Source organism: Chelonia mydas, chromosome 11 (assembly GCF_015237465.2).
Source record: "Chelonia mydas isolate rCheMyd1 chromosome 11, rCheMyd1.pri.v2, whole genome shotgun sequence".
Lineage (NCBI taxonomy): Eukaryota > Metazoa > Chordata > Testudines > Cheloniidae > Chelonia > Chelonia mydas.
In genome coordinates, this window is record NC_051251.2 from 13,049,169 (window position 1) to 13,064,226 (window position 15,058).

Below are 15,058 nucleotides of genomic sequence, written 5' to 3' on the forward strand. Positions count from 1 at the left end.
AAATTAACCACATCATTTCTGGCATACTTGATATATTTCTACATGCCTTTGTCTGCCATGTTAAGAGATCAGATTTTGTCTTAAATAAACTAACATGAAAAATACCGCTAAACAGTTTAATTCATAAAACAGTATTCTATATTTTTATTTTTCAAACAGCCAGTGACCACATTTAAAATGCATCATTTGCAAATATAAATTATCAAACTAATAGATTAATTAAAAATTAAAGCAAGTAACGTAATTTCCTTTAGTATCACAATACATAAAAGGGTATTATAAACCCAAAATGGCTAAGTTAACCATAAGAAAACAGTAATGTCAGAAGCAATGAAACCCATTAAGCCACTTAATGAATAAATCAATTCTAAGAATACAATATCATTCACTATGACTATGCATAAAAACCATCTTCCACTGAATTATACAGGCACAACAATCCAATCGTTCATGCCATATTCTGTCAAGCAAAATTTAATTTACAATCACAGTCAAATGAATAGGAATAGCAACTGCCAAAGTATTTTAAAAATTGTTTTTAGAAGAGAAATAAAGGCAGAAAAACGATCTTCTAAACTGTATTGTTAATCAAAAAATTCATTTGGCCAAGCCTGCTAACCAAGTCATTTTATTCTTTTGATTTTAGAGCAACACAATGCACATTTCTTTTTTTAAATTCCCACTCAAGTAAACAAAGCCCCCATTAACTTGAATGGGAGCAAGATCAAACACTAAGAACTAAACAATTCTGGTTAAATAACTTCCCTGCAAAATATTTTTCACCTTTCTGAATGGATTATTAAATTTAAATGCTTAGAGACTGCTTTGAAATGAAATAACCCTTTTATACTTTGTTTGACAACACTCTCTCCCTCTCTCTCGCGCACACACACACACACCCCCCCCCCCGCCTTTGTCATGAAATCCCTGATCTCACAGGAACTAAGACTCATCTCCTAATTTCTATCAGAAACATAAGGAATTTACAAATTCATACTTTTCAGGTTTATATAAAACCATCTATTACTTATGTACAATTTTTTTACAGATGGAATTTGAGGTGGTTTTTTTTTTTTTTACACAGACAATAAAATGGACGGAGCTGATGGTGTAGGTTAAAAGAATACCGTATTACCACTGAAATAAACCTATTATCCTGCCAAAAACTTAACTATAGGGTGTTGGTCTTTTTTTATTAGTTGAAATACAAAGAAGGCATATGGACTTCAGGAAAATAACACTATCAGAAAATGCACTGTAACAGTGTTCCTATATATATATATATATATATATATATATATATATATATATATATATATTTTCAAATTCAAAATCATCATATTTCCAGACTCAATTTAGCACTACATTGTATGCCCTTGAAATAAAAGGTCACCTGTTTTATTTGGATACGAAGTTCCCTTCCAGGCAGCATTAAAATAAAGACAAGAGTACACAGACAAAATCCAGTATAATTCATTTCTGACAATGAAAATTCCCTCCATACTGTTGCAAAATTCCTTCTACTGAAACGTTTTGCTACAATAATAAAAAGCATACATTACATATAAAAGATACCAGTGTACTAAAAGTGACGGAAGTGGACTAGCAAATCCTTCAAAGCACATATTATATAACTGACTAGCATTTAAAAACATTTCTCTTATAAAATGTAGGTCATTTACATTTATAAATCTGTGTTTTTTCTAAAGCAGGGATGACTGTGTCCAAATAGCTATGCCACACTCTACCATCCAATACCTAGTCAGTTCAAACTAAAGTAAGTTTGACACCTTAATAACTGAATAAACCCATCTCATCAGTTGAGGATAGCTCACACTTAAAAGATTAGCACATAAAATGAACATATAACCTGTAGATTCACTATTTAGCTGTATATGAATTATGAAGAGAACTATTCCTTTATATTGGAGCCCCAAGTCACATCAGGTCAGTATCAGGACTTAAGGACTCTGAATTAAAGTACAAGAATTGTCAGGAATCAGCACAGAAGCAGAAAAGTATCTCTATTCCTTTAAAACTAAACTTTTGCAGTCTTCCTCATCTCGCAGAAGTGAAGTAAAGCCATTCATTTTTTACTGAAAGCGTGTACAGACGAAGTCATAAATCTAAAGACTGTCTCCTCTGTGACTGAAATTGTGCTGTGTAAACAATGTTATATACTCCAACAGGAGAACAGTTGAATTTATTTATAAAAAATGATTAAGAATATTGATTAACTCAAACAAGGCTATTAACTCCAAAACTATTTTTTGGAACTATCCTTATGCTACTTGTAAAGTTAGCACTGTCATGTATTATTGCTTACATACAGTACAACATCATATGCCTTCTAACATAAAGCAGTACTGTGATTAGTTTGTATATATTTACAGCATTTTTTGTGGGTTTTTTTTTTTTTAAACAAGCTATAAAAACATTACATACTTTACAGACAATACAGATTTCCACATTGGTACTCAATTCAAACAAATGGAATGCAGAACAATAATAATCATCATAAAGGAAGACTGACATAAGTCCTTGATTGTCAAGACACATTTATATTTATATATAAACTCTAACTGTGCAGAATCAAAGATTCGATCATAGGTACATCCTTATTTGATAAATCATATTTACAGCAAGATATTGCATAAAAAAATAAAATAATGTTGTTTACACAATTTTAGCTTTCCATCCATTGGATTAAGGAAAGCAAGAAACAAATCTTAGAAATGTTTGCTCGCCTCAATTTGTGTATCCTAAGAAAAGAAATAGTTTTTAAAAGGAAACATAAGGTTTTTATATGCAGAGTATAACAAAAGCAACTATAAAATTTATTTCCCTGACTTAAAGCAATTTAAAACTGAACAAAAGTTCAAATTTAAACTTAAAAGGTGTTTTTCATTAACAGTAATACTTTCTTAGTACATGTTCTTTGCAAAAGTGAATTCTAGTTTAATGTGTTACATGCTTAACATAAACATGCACCAACATAAAATGAATGAACTTTCAAAATTACAAGGCTTCCATTTAGTAGAACTTTTAACACTAATAAAGCATACAATTATTATTTTGCCTCAGTATTAACCACATAATTTGAAAGTCCACATGTGTATTGGTACCAACTCAAGTACCATAGCACAAGCATATGTCTCCCTGCTAAAGTTTCCAAATGTATTCCCAGGAATATTAGGAATTTCCCTGCAATTTGTAATGAATTAAAAAAAAAAAAATCTAACAAGAAAATTCAGTTTGCAAATTTACATACACAGAATAATGCAATACTGCAAAATTCAGAATAGATTATTTGGGTCATTTTCAAATTTTTGCTGCACATGATGAAAACTTAAAAATATTCAAAACAAGCATGGAATATATTGTTTAATCCAGATTTTTCAGAGGGAAAAATCAAACATTTTTGAAAAAAGCCACAATAGTACCCCATTAATACGCAGTAATGACTTAGAAAACCATTACAAATGACTGAATTTTGAGAAGTAGCAAGTAAGCAAGCAAACAAAGGCAAGGATATCACATCACAAAATGTACTTCGTTCATTTATTGCGACAACTGTAGTTAGTTTTCATTATACTACTTCAGAGTATTCTAATAAATGTTCCGTAGTATACTTGGTTGAAGTAACAGTCATTAAAGTGAGACCTCACTACAGTACTTTACTATTAATACTTTGCAGAGTGGGGAGAAAGCAGATTGTATGTGTAAGAATTAGGGGGTGCTTTGATTAGCAATCAGTGAAATAGAAAGATTTTATTGTATTTCCCCTTTATCACTGAACTGCGCCCTTTCTCAAAACATTGACAACCTACAATATAAATATAAAAAGTAATAAAAATGTTAAACCACAATGAGTATTTTACGGGTTGTTGTATTTTCTTCTTGCACCATAATTTTCCCATAGGCAACACCAGGAGACACACAGGGCCATGAAAAAATTCATCTTAAAGCCTGATTTAAATTCTTCATATTACTGTTTATAAGACCAATGTATAGTAGTACACAATGCTATCCTCCTCTTCAAACTTTGTCATTTATGATTAACTCACTCTCATACCAGTACAAGAAAATGTAGATGCTTACTAATATACCTTTGCAAATCAATTCCTTCATTAGTAGTTATAATTGTGGTAAAACATAACAAAGGACTAGTGCTAAAAGGGATTCTGCCTAGTAATTTAGGCCCAAAATACTATCTATTTAAAATTATTATAGTCTGGGAGTAAATGCCCTCAATTTTCTAAATATATATTTTTCATTTATCCTGATTCTGTCACAGAAAAAAACAGCCATAAAAGATCCCACACCTTACACACACACACACATCCACACCTTTCACAACCTTTAAAATAATGTAAGAGCTTCTATTGTTGGCTTGCTGGGATGTAAATGCTATTCCCAAAAGTGTGCTAACTTAATAATGGTGGTAAATGAACAATGTAGTGAATAAAAAGTCATTTTCATTTTTAGTTCCCTCAAATACATAGGGGGCACAGATGAGAATAAACATCCGTCAGATCAAAAGGGGGGAAGCATGTGAGTGTGTGTTAGGATGTAAACAATAAAACATGTTGAAGGGAAAAATATTTTTTTAATTGATGAAATTGTTAAAAAATACAGGCTTATCTAAAGAGGGAAATTTACTGGCAGAACAATACTGGTATAGCAACAAAATCATATTGGAAGAATTCTGCTGGTAAATTTCTCCAGGTAGAAAAGGCCTAAATTTCCACGGATTAACTATTAGCACGCCCTCTAACTATATGTATAAAGTAGATCTACAAAATAATCACCATGGGATAGAGTGGGGACTTTACATCTTGCCCTACGTCACAGAGCACAGCTGTAATACCCCAGGAACACACCAGAGAACGAACTGTGACTCAGAGAACCACAATTCCTCCTCTGGGGAGAAGCAAGTTATTTCACCCTTTGTGTGAAACACCATAATCACCACTATGCACAAAGTTAACTATTCTGGCTAGTGTGCAGAGAGTGGAGCCAAGGTCCCCTCCCCTTCTCACAACAGAGTATCAGCAGAGTAGCTCCTGCCCTCTTCAACATAGCCAGTCATCAATCTGGCAAGGGCCTAGCAGGCCTTACTCCCTCTTATTTCCTGTGTGTCCAACTAAATGCTGTAATAATCTAGCCCCAAGGGAACTTTCTTAAAACAATGGTAAATAAATGGTCATATTTTTGCAATGGTAGGATATTAAAACAAAGATGCCGATGTAGATCTATGGGGACAGTGAAAGCTAGGATGTGATGGAAGTAATATTTAATGGAAATGAGGTATCTGCTTCATGACAGGCTGTTTCTTGTTGTGAGTTAGGTGCCATACACATGTATACGTCTATGCAAGTAGGACAGGAGACTCAAACAATAATGTAGAAAAAATTCAAGGGACACAATCAGGTTAAAAATATTCTTTTAAAGATGTTTCCTTATGTGTCACTAATATTGTACAATGATTTCGCTTTTCTCCCTGGATGTTTATTTTTCTATTTAACTCAGGGCCAAATCTTCAGACCTGTTACTGTAAGAAAGTGATAGGGAATATAACCTCTTGCAGCATCATAAAACAGCTGCACATTGGGCCAACAAATCCTAAGAATAGTTAAGGCCATCACAGGGCAATAAGAATCTGGTCTCACTGTATACAAATGAGTTATGCAGGAAGCTCATGTAAATGATCTCCCTGGCCACTTGAGGTGCAGTCTATGGATTCCAGATGAACTTTCTTCCTAAAATGGGCCCAAGGGAGTTACTGCAGCTACAATGATGCAAAACAATAAAACGTGGTTACTATTTTGGGAATGGGTAAGTTGCGCTCTCCCACTCGAATCTGCTGGCTGGGGAGGGTGTTCTTCTGCACGATGGGGCTCAACCTCCTCTCCAAGCTGATGGTTTCATTTGAGAGATGTCAGCCAGTGACAGCTCTGTAAAGGGATGTATGCATCCTTATCTGTATCCGCACTTAATGGTTAATCAACCTACAATGTTAGGTTTAAACTGCCTTAAACTACCTGACCATGTACCCTCTAGGGAAAGGTGCAAAAGAGTGAACATGAAGTTCAAAATTTTAAAATTGTTAAACTACACAACACATTTATGTTACTCCAATCTCACCACCTTAAAAATGCACACAGAACTATTTATCGTACCTTACTGTATACTTCAAGCCAAAGTACTATTAAGAAAACATATTCATGGTACAGAGATAAAGTTTGCAGTTTATTTATACTGTGAAATGCAACAAAAGCTTCTGATCATTCATCTATACTGAAAAAAAATTCTGTTCACTAGCATTAGTCAACAGTTTTGGTTGGTAAAATTGTAATGAACATTGTTCATTAAGAAATCGCTAAAAAGATATGCAATTAGAAGGCCCACTTCTCCAGCTTACTGGGATGCTTTAGTATTTTTAATTATCTGAATTGTCAAAGTTCTAGACAGAGAGAATTAAACCAGTTTTTACAGAAGCTAAGAAATTCCAATCTCATTTTATATTAAAAAATAATAATCAGTGTTGTATCATATGATAATGATGCAGCCATATCAGACCTAAAAATCTAAAATAGTTTTTATTCTTTGAGAAATCAAAAAATATCAAATAGAATCTAAGTGCTCTTTGTTAATCACTGTGAATATGCAGGGTAAAGTACAATTAAGCTTTAAAATCTCAGAATACACAATTTGTGTAAGCTTTATGTAATCGGGAATGTAATCTACAGAGTATTTTAACTAAAACTTCAAAATCTTGATATCTGCATCTGAAAGAATCATAAAAAGTTATGTCTAGGTTCAACTGTACAAAGAAATATGCAACACACTTCAGGACTGAAGTAAATGCATTAGCAGACATGTATTTTGCTAAAAAAGTTTTTAAAGTATTTTAAATTAATTAAACTTTTAAATAATGGAGTTAGTCTATAAGAATTTATTATTACTTCTTTCCTCCAAAACACAGCTCAGTGTAATGCAAAGCAAAAATAAAGGGCATATGGCATATACTTCATTTTAAGAGAGAGGGAAGAAAAGGTATTTCTATAGAATACACCACTGTGGTTTAGCCATAATCTCTTGACATTTAAACTTTTAGTTTCTTCTGTTTAGTATATTTAGATTCCCTGCTGAAGAGCAATGACTACACTGACAAGCTTAGAAAATGACAACAACGTGACAATTACTGTTCTCCCAAGAATGTACAATGAAACCAAATAGGAAACTATTATGGGAGGAAACCTTACCTTAGGTTTTTTGTTTTGTTTTAAATTTAAGTGTATGTAAAAGAGCAATTTTCTGGTCTCGAACAAGTGAGTAATAAACTGCCTTTTATAGGGGAGACAACATGTAAGGCAGTTCAATGATTGGTGACTAACCAAAAATGAAGTTACTGATCTTGCTATATCAGCTTACTTTTGTTATAACACAACATTCTTAAAAGCTGTACAGCACTCCATCTTATACAGAGTAACACCACCCTTGACAGATCTGTTCTAAAGTGCCAATATTATTTACAAAGATTTTTTTAGCCAAAAGTCTGGCCCGTTGTGGCATCCGGTGAAGAAGTCATCCCAGCTCTATTATCATTTACATTCACCAAGGGAAATTCAGGGAATTCAGCACTTGTCCCTGGCCCTCGCAGGTTCACCTGTCCGTTGGCAGTGCTAAACTGAGGTGATATTCCAGCTCTTGCTCCATGGTATTGAGCTCTGAAGGGCTGCTCAAAGGAGCTCATTTGATAAGCCTGATGGACAGGCTGTGCCTCTGCTTTCTTCTGAGAAGTCACTTGATCCAAGAAGTCCTGTGTAGAGGAGGAGGAAGAATGATTTGCCTCATCACCTGAAAAGGGAAAAGAGTGCTGGGAATCAGCAACCATTAGTCCAAAATGAGACTTGTCTGGAGTTGTTCTTAATGGAGAGTTCATTCCCGATCGAAAGCTATTGACAGGTATAGAAGCATAGACCTGTTTGTCTATGGAAGAGAATGCTGGCTGGCTTGTAAGAGTTTGGTTATCAGTCACAAAATTAAGGCTTGGGTTGTTCAAATAGGCATCATTTTGGCTAGTTCTATCCAACGCTTGTTGTAGAAACTTTGAATATTCTTGTAACATACTGGCTTTATCTGATGAGGAAGCTTGAGAGCTTGTTCCAACAGTTTCAGACTGGGTGACCTCAGATACTTCAGAAGAATTGATTGATATACTGGAGGTCACCTCAGTATCTGTCACATTGAAAGATATTTCATGTTGTCCATTAGCCTTGTGGGAATAATGATCTAGTAGGGTTTGAAGCACCTCATCTGGAATGACATTTTTGTCATGGTTACTTTTAATTTCCACATTCAGTGCCTGTGAATCTAATATGGATGCTGTGGTACTTTCATCAATGACACTTGCTACGGCTGCCTGTGTTACTGAAGGTTGAGATGCTATAGTACCTACATTCAGGGCATATTCTCTACTATTATTACTAGCCGCTTGCAGATACCTCTTTTTCTTTAAAAACTGCATTGCGTCATCATAATTAGTGCTGCTGTGTACAGGTTTACTGGGTCCTTCCTGTAAAGTATCAACTTGGTCAATGTCAGCATTACCATCTGCGTCCAATAAACCTTGTTTATCCACAAGATCAAAGGCATATTTTGAAACCTTGTTCTCTTCATATGTAGATAAAGGTGAAATGGTCTGACTTTGCTCAAGTGGCTGTTTTAGACTTCTCTTACTATTAACTTTTTTGAGAACCAGTTTAGGTGGGTGTATTTCTCCAGAATTTGCATCTTCTAAGTGTGACCCACTGACAGAAGAATGTGGCATCTCAACAGCATATTCTGCCACCATATATTCATCCTTTACTTTAGCACTGGCAGAATACAAGGGCAAGAAGTCATTTTTATCCTTCTTCTGTTCTGATTTATCTCCAATTTCCTTGTCCACAGACTTTGCTTTCTCTGTTTTCTGCCTTTTCTTCTTTGGCAAGGAGCTATCTTTCATCGGTGTAGAGAAGCCAGGATCTTCCTCAGATGTCAAAAGGCCAACTTTGGTGGCACTTCTATTAGGTTTCTTATCACGGCTCTCATGGCACATACGTTTATGTTTCAGCACACGGTCAGTCCTGGAAAAGTACTGCAGAGGATATTTTAAGTTAGAGAAAAATATATATATAAGAAAAGCCAACTTTGATTGTAAGTAATTTACTCATTAATTCACACACAGTTCAGCCACTTCAACTGAAGGCTGCTCTACAACATGCATTCAGTTTGCATTAGTATAATTTTTTTACATCAATTTGTAGGCTTGTCAGACTTCAAAATCTAGGGAAATTCTTGTGTGTATTACTTTAGAATCAGGTTTGTTATTTCAGCTTTTAAAATAATGTGAATTATTTCAATTAACCATCTTACCTGCAAACAATATTCACACTGGTAAGGCTTCTCTCCACTATGAGTTCTCTTGTGCCTTTCCATATGATACTTCTGTATGAACCTCATACCACATTCATCACAGCGAAATGGTTTTTCACCTAAAAACAGTCATTATATTAAAATATAGTTTAAACAAAATAAAAACAGAAAAACAAAGGGTTATTCCACATGATAACCTTGGCAAATATTACTAGCCTCTACTGGAAGTAATGGAGAAGAGGATTTAGTATGCTCCTGTTGAAAAAGCAATCTGTGTTCATTCATATAAGTCTCAATTTTCCCTGTATTCACTAATATATCAAGAATACCATGAAGGAAAGCAAAAAAGGGAATTATATACCAAGAAATTCTAATTAAAAAAGGGGAAATTTTAAGTAACCAGTTTCTATTGCCATCTCTGTTCCCTAGGTGCAGATATGTACTGTAAATCCGAAGTGTTACTTAAGATTGCATAGGATAGAAAAATATTTTTCAAGATGAATTGTTGCCAAAAATACATATTTAGGACAATGAGAAGACTGTACTGATGACAAGGCCTAAATTCTTTCACTTTTCTTGCACCATTTGACACTATTTTCTAAAAAAGAAATTCAAGTTTTCAAGATGTCAGTGGTTAAAAAAGTTTAAAATATCTGTGTTATTTTCTATAGTTCTCCCTCTTCTTTACCTCCATATCTGTATGAAAAGCTGAAATAATGGCCCTAAATAATTTAAGAATTTTGGTTTGATTTCTAGAATATTTCCAATAATAAGTAAAAGGCATGTTCACTTGACCTTTTCTTTTGGTAATTAAATTAAAAACAGCAAATCTCTGTAGTTAAATTCATTCTGGCAAATGGACACGGAAGTCTTTCCCTTTGTCATATTATTCATTTGTTCAGACAACATATTCTGAATGCTATTTCCACTCCTGTGCTATCTATACCTCTCACCTAATTTGTTCTTAATTAAAAATAAACAAAATGTCTAAACATCCATTCACATTATAAAGTAACTCAGATTATCTCTCTTTGTTTTAACTTTTGTCCTTTGTCTGATGAAGCCTAAAAACAATCTACCTGTCTTGCAGAGTGTCTCTCTTTTACAGGAACTCACTGTTATTCAATGGAATTCACCTGAAGAGCAGGACATCTCTTGCATTATAGATGTAATATTAAGGCTTCAAGACTGTAGAATAAAGGCAGAAATCTTGTCTTTTTAATAACTGCAAAACAATCTGCAAAGCTAAGGCACATTAGTCTTTATGAATGAATGAATGAATTACACATATTCCCATATAAACTAGTTTCTTAAGAAGAAAAAATTACTGAGATCCTGGTATTTGTCCAGGGGAAAAAGTTCCATCTTTCATAATGGAGAGAGACTGGGGCAAAATTAAATTAAAAAAATAAATTAAACCAGTATCATCTTGGCCAATAGGGTATTATAATACAGAGTGGATTCTGTATAGATGTAAATCTCTTCAGGAAATAGGAATTACAGTATCTAGACATAAATAATATATCCCAGTCCTACCACTTCTCAATAACCATATCTAAGTCTCTGCATTATCTGGTTATCTTTTTGTTCTCCAATGTCAAACTTATTTATTGTTGATGTGACTGATGGTTCTTTTTTCTGAATATTTATTATGCAATCTTGTGATTTAATGAGATAGAAAACAGGGATTCTGCTGACAGCATCTGCCAACGTGGTTTTGGTCCTGGAAACAACGCAATGTTTTTTATTGCAGACAATACTGGCATCCTTCCTTTGTTTCTAGAAGTAAGGTTTAGATTGTTCCACCCTTTCCATCTGAGGTTATGTGATACTGTGCTATCTGTTCTCATTATTACTAAGTTATGAATTTGATACTCAGAGGTATATTTTCCACTCAATATAGAGGAATTTAACCACATCCCAGTACTAATGTAAATAAGGGTAGCATGGCTAAAGCCTCATATAAGACACTAACATTTATAGTACTGCAGTTTTCCTTCATTATTACTTAGAATTCCAAATGGATGATGCAAAATTAAAAAAATAAACACTGTATACATTCTATGTAACCTTCCTTCCAATATCCATGTAGTGAACAGATTCTCCATCTACTGTAAATAGCCTACTATTGAAGCTTACATTTTAATTATCTGAGTATCATTATTATTCTGTGATATAATTAGACAGACCTACAGTAAATCTGTATTGGAAATCTAATTCATAGAAACTAGAAAAGAAAAGACCTTTTTAGATCATCTATATATTGTCTCTCTTGGTGACCCCATCAGCTACCACGGTTTCATCTCTCACCTTTATGCAGATAGCTTCCAACGCCAGCTACTGAGTCTTGCATCTCCAGTGCTTCTCAGATACCTCCTCTTGGATGGCCTGCTGCCATCTCAAATTTATTCTCTCAAAAACTGAACTTATCTTCCATCCTGAACGCTCTTTGCTGCTCCTTCCCTGTCTCCCTCTCCCCAGGCTCACAACCTCAGTATCGTCTTTGAGTTCTCTCTCCTCCTTCCACATCTAGTCTCTTGATAATGTTTGTTACTTCTTCCTTTTTAATACTATCACCAAAATCTGGTTTACTTCACTACCCACTTGCTCATAATATGTTCATCTCTTGTATTGAATATCATACATTTCTCCTCTCTGGCCTTCTAGCTTTGTACCTCTCCAACTCCAGTCTACTCAGTTTAGCCATTATGAAAGTTCTCTCTCCACTTTCACTGTAATCAGATCAGTACTTTCACACTTATTTATCTAGGTGTTTATACCACTTTTACCGTAGTGTTGTATTTTTGCCTAACCTTCTACCTGCTTCTTGAATCAAGTTCAAGAACGTCACCATTACCTTCAAAGCCCTAAAAATTCTGTCCCGTCTATATATCTGCTCTAGTTTTATACTCCATATCACTCCCATCATTCCCTATCCTGCTTTCAATCCTCTTTCCTTGCTGTTTCCTTTTCCTGTTTCCTACCATTCCCAATTTTGTGCTATCACATTGTCCCAACTTTTGGAACAACTTCCTGCTTCTCGTCTACCAAATGCCCCCCTTACTGTCACTTAAATCCCCCTTTAAAACCTAACTCTGGGGTTGGGGCAAAGGTGGCTTTGCCTCCCACATTTTGGGCCTCCCCAGCCCAAATGGGAACAGCACTAGAGAAAGCTCAAACTTATTTTAGCTTTAACATCCCTGTAGAAGTCATTCTGCCAGCCCGTAAAGGCTGGAGCATAGTGCTCTGTTCACACACCTCTCACCCCCAAGCATGCCCCTGGGGCTGCATAAATGGACTGTTGTAGAGCCCTTACACTGCTTTACTCTAACTGGGTAGGCCCTCGATGGGGTGAGATGGGGAAATATGCTGGTAGGTTACTCTCCCAGTTATCTGTCCCCTTTACACCATTTGAAAAGTGTGAATGGGTCAGATCATAAGAGAGAATTTGGGGCCTTTGCGAGTATACACTAAGTATGCCTTCAAATCTAAACATTATTTCTGTCTAGATTTTGACTGGAAAGAGGAGGAATCTTGATTTGAGGAAACTGTTCCCAAATGAGCTGCTACATCTTGGAAGATATTATTCAGCAGAGTGGCATAATGTTCTTCCAGATAAAATTAAGAAATGCCTTGTGAAGGTGAGTCTGTGAAGTTAATACCACAGTTAACTCTGGTTTAAATCTCTGTAAGGATGAGTATGTTAGAAAAGTATTAAAAATGTATCAGAAAATTCATCTTCAATTCTTAAGATGATCTGATGCCTACTGTCAACCATTTTACAGAGCTGAAAACTGAAGGTAGACTTTTTTTGTAAAATTCTATCCAACTTTTGAACCAGGACACATTATGTGACTTGATAAGATCATTAGGACACAATCTTCTTCTCTTAAACTAGGGAAAGAGTTGAGGATACATTTTTCTTAACTGGGTTAATGAGTGGGAAAAGACTGCATATAGAAGGAAAGGAATAACTTAAATGGAATGTACAATATATTATGCAGGTCACTGATCTAAGTCATATAAAGGAAAAATCACCTCAGATGTTTTGGACACGTCTGTACTGGAAGTCTGTTAATATTAATTCTAAAATGTATTTACAAAGTGCAGCTACAAAGTGTAGTGAACAGGACACTTAACAGTTATGCAAGCAAACGCCTAGGAAGAACTTACAATCTAAACACAAAATTTAGACAAAAGAGTAGAAAAGGCAAGCAACATAAAAACAGAGTGATTGAGCAATTATGTTTGGCTGATGTCTTGTTAGTCCCAAGACTGTTTTATCTATTTTTTAAATTTTTTTGTACTCAAAATGTAAAGTGAGCTGGATTAAAGAACTAGGATGTGAGGCAAGAATGCAGAGGTAGGAAGCTGGTGCAGAAAACAGAAAACTGTTTAAGAGAAAGGGAGAGTTAGGCAGAAACACTTCCCATGGATTCTCACCCTCTACAGACAAAAAGAATCTATGGCAATATTGAAGTTGAAGTCCAAGGAAAAGACTTTTTTTCTCCCAGAGTAAAATCATGGAGACAGTATTCACCTTCTAGCCATAGAAGGCAATCTTAAAATGTAAATTATTTGCAAGATCCCAGTATGCAACTGTTGAACAGCATACTGCAATACTAGACAACAATTTAGGACCAGTGGTGAAGAATACCATATCTAAATTAAAATAAAGAAGGATTTTTAAGTGTGTAGACAGTAAGGAGCCAAACTATAACTGAGGCAGGACACCAAAATCCACAGATTATAAAGCCAGAAAGGACCACTGTGATCATCTAGTCTGACCTCCCGTATAAACACAGGCCCATAGGTTTTATCACTACACTTTCTGTTTATTTACTAAATGAGCTTTAGAAAACTTTTTAAGACAACCAAAAAAGTTATTTCCTTTTTTTCAAATAAGCCATATAAACATAATAATCACAGCTCACTGGGACTTATTAAGATTTTAAGGCAGCCCCTACTGACTGCATGCTCAGTAAAGCAGAGAATTACCCCAGTGGAGATTGTCCTAAACACTCATTTAACTGTCATCTGGAAAACACCAGGATTCTAATGGTTTAAACCAAATCCTCTATTCCAGTTCCAAGAGAAAATTACCAAATTATGCTAAGTCAGTAGGAGGCTGAGGAGAGGGGGAAAATATTTTTCCAAAAGTTCAGGAAACAGTAAAGTTAATTTGTTAAGACTGCAGTTTTTTACTCTTATACACAAAAGACTAACACACCTATGCAAGAGTTGGCATAAACAAACAAACCAACTCTAAAAGCAACATAACAGCTTTCTCTCTAGGGCTGGAAATGTTGAATTTCAAAAATACTGTACTAATGACATTTACATAATGCTTGTACCTAGCTGCTAATTGGATACATTGTCCAGTCTCATTTTCAAAGCCATGTACAGGGAATAATCTGCAGAAAAAATGATTCTGCAAAAAGTGACAACATTTAAACCCTTTGCTGCTTTCTTTTTCTTTTTTTTTAAGGTGTGATCCATTCTTGACAAGATTAATATCTACACAGAGTGAAGGCAGCAGTTTCTCCAGAGTGAAGTTCACCAATTCAGAGCCAGAGGACAAACTAGGAATAGAACAAAACCACTGGCAGAAAAAGAACGTGGGACTCTTCTGTGG

The 15,058-nt window shown here is 34.9% G+C and overlaps 1 protein-coding gene across 4 annotated transcripts in view; it reads right to left on the minus strand.

The window, feature by feature from the left end:
- Positions 1–120: 120 nt before the first annotated feature.
- Positions 121–15,058, minus strand: part of ZNF148 (zinc finger protein 148) — a 48,165-nt gene continuing 33,227 nt past the window's right edge. For 3 of the 4 annotated variants that reach the window (XM_037913161.2, XM_037913162.2, XM_043524865.1), the window contains 2 exons: positions 9,424–9,542; positions 121–9,145 (listed from right to left, as the gene is read on the minus strand). In XM_037913161.2, coding sequence (XP_037769089.1) covers positions 7,550–9,145; positions 9,424–9,542 — 1,715 coding nt within the window. In that variant the 3' untranslated portion in view covers positions 121–7,549. Of the gene's footprint in view, positions 9,146–9,423; positions 13,071–15,058 lie in introns of all 4 variants that reach the window. The other variant, XR_006284726.1, reaches the window with a different exon arrangement.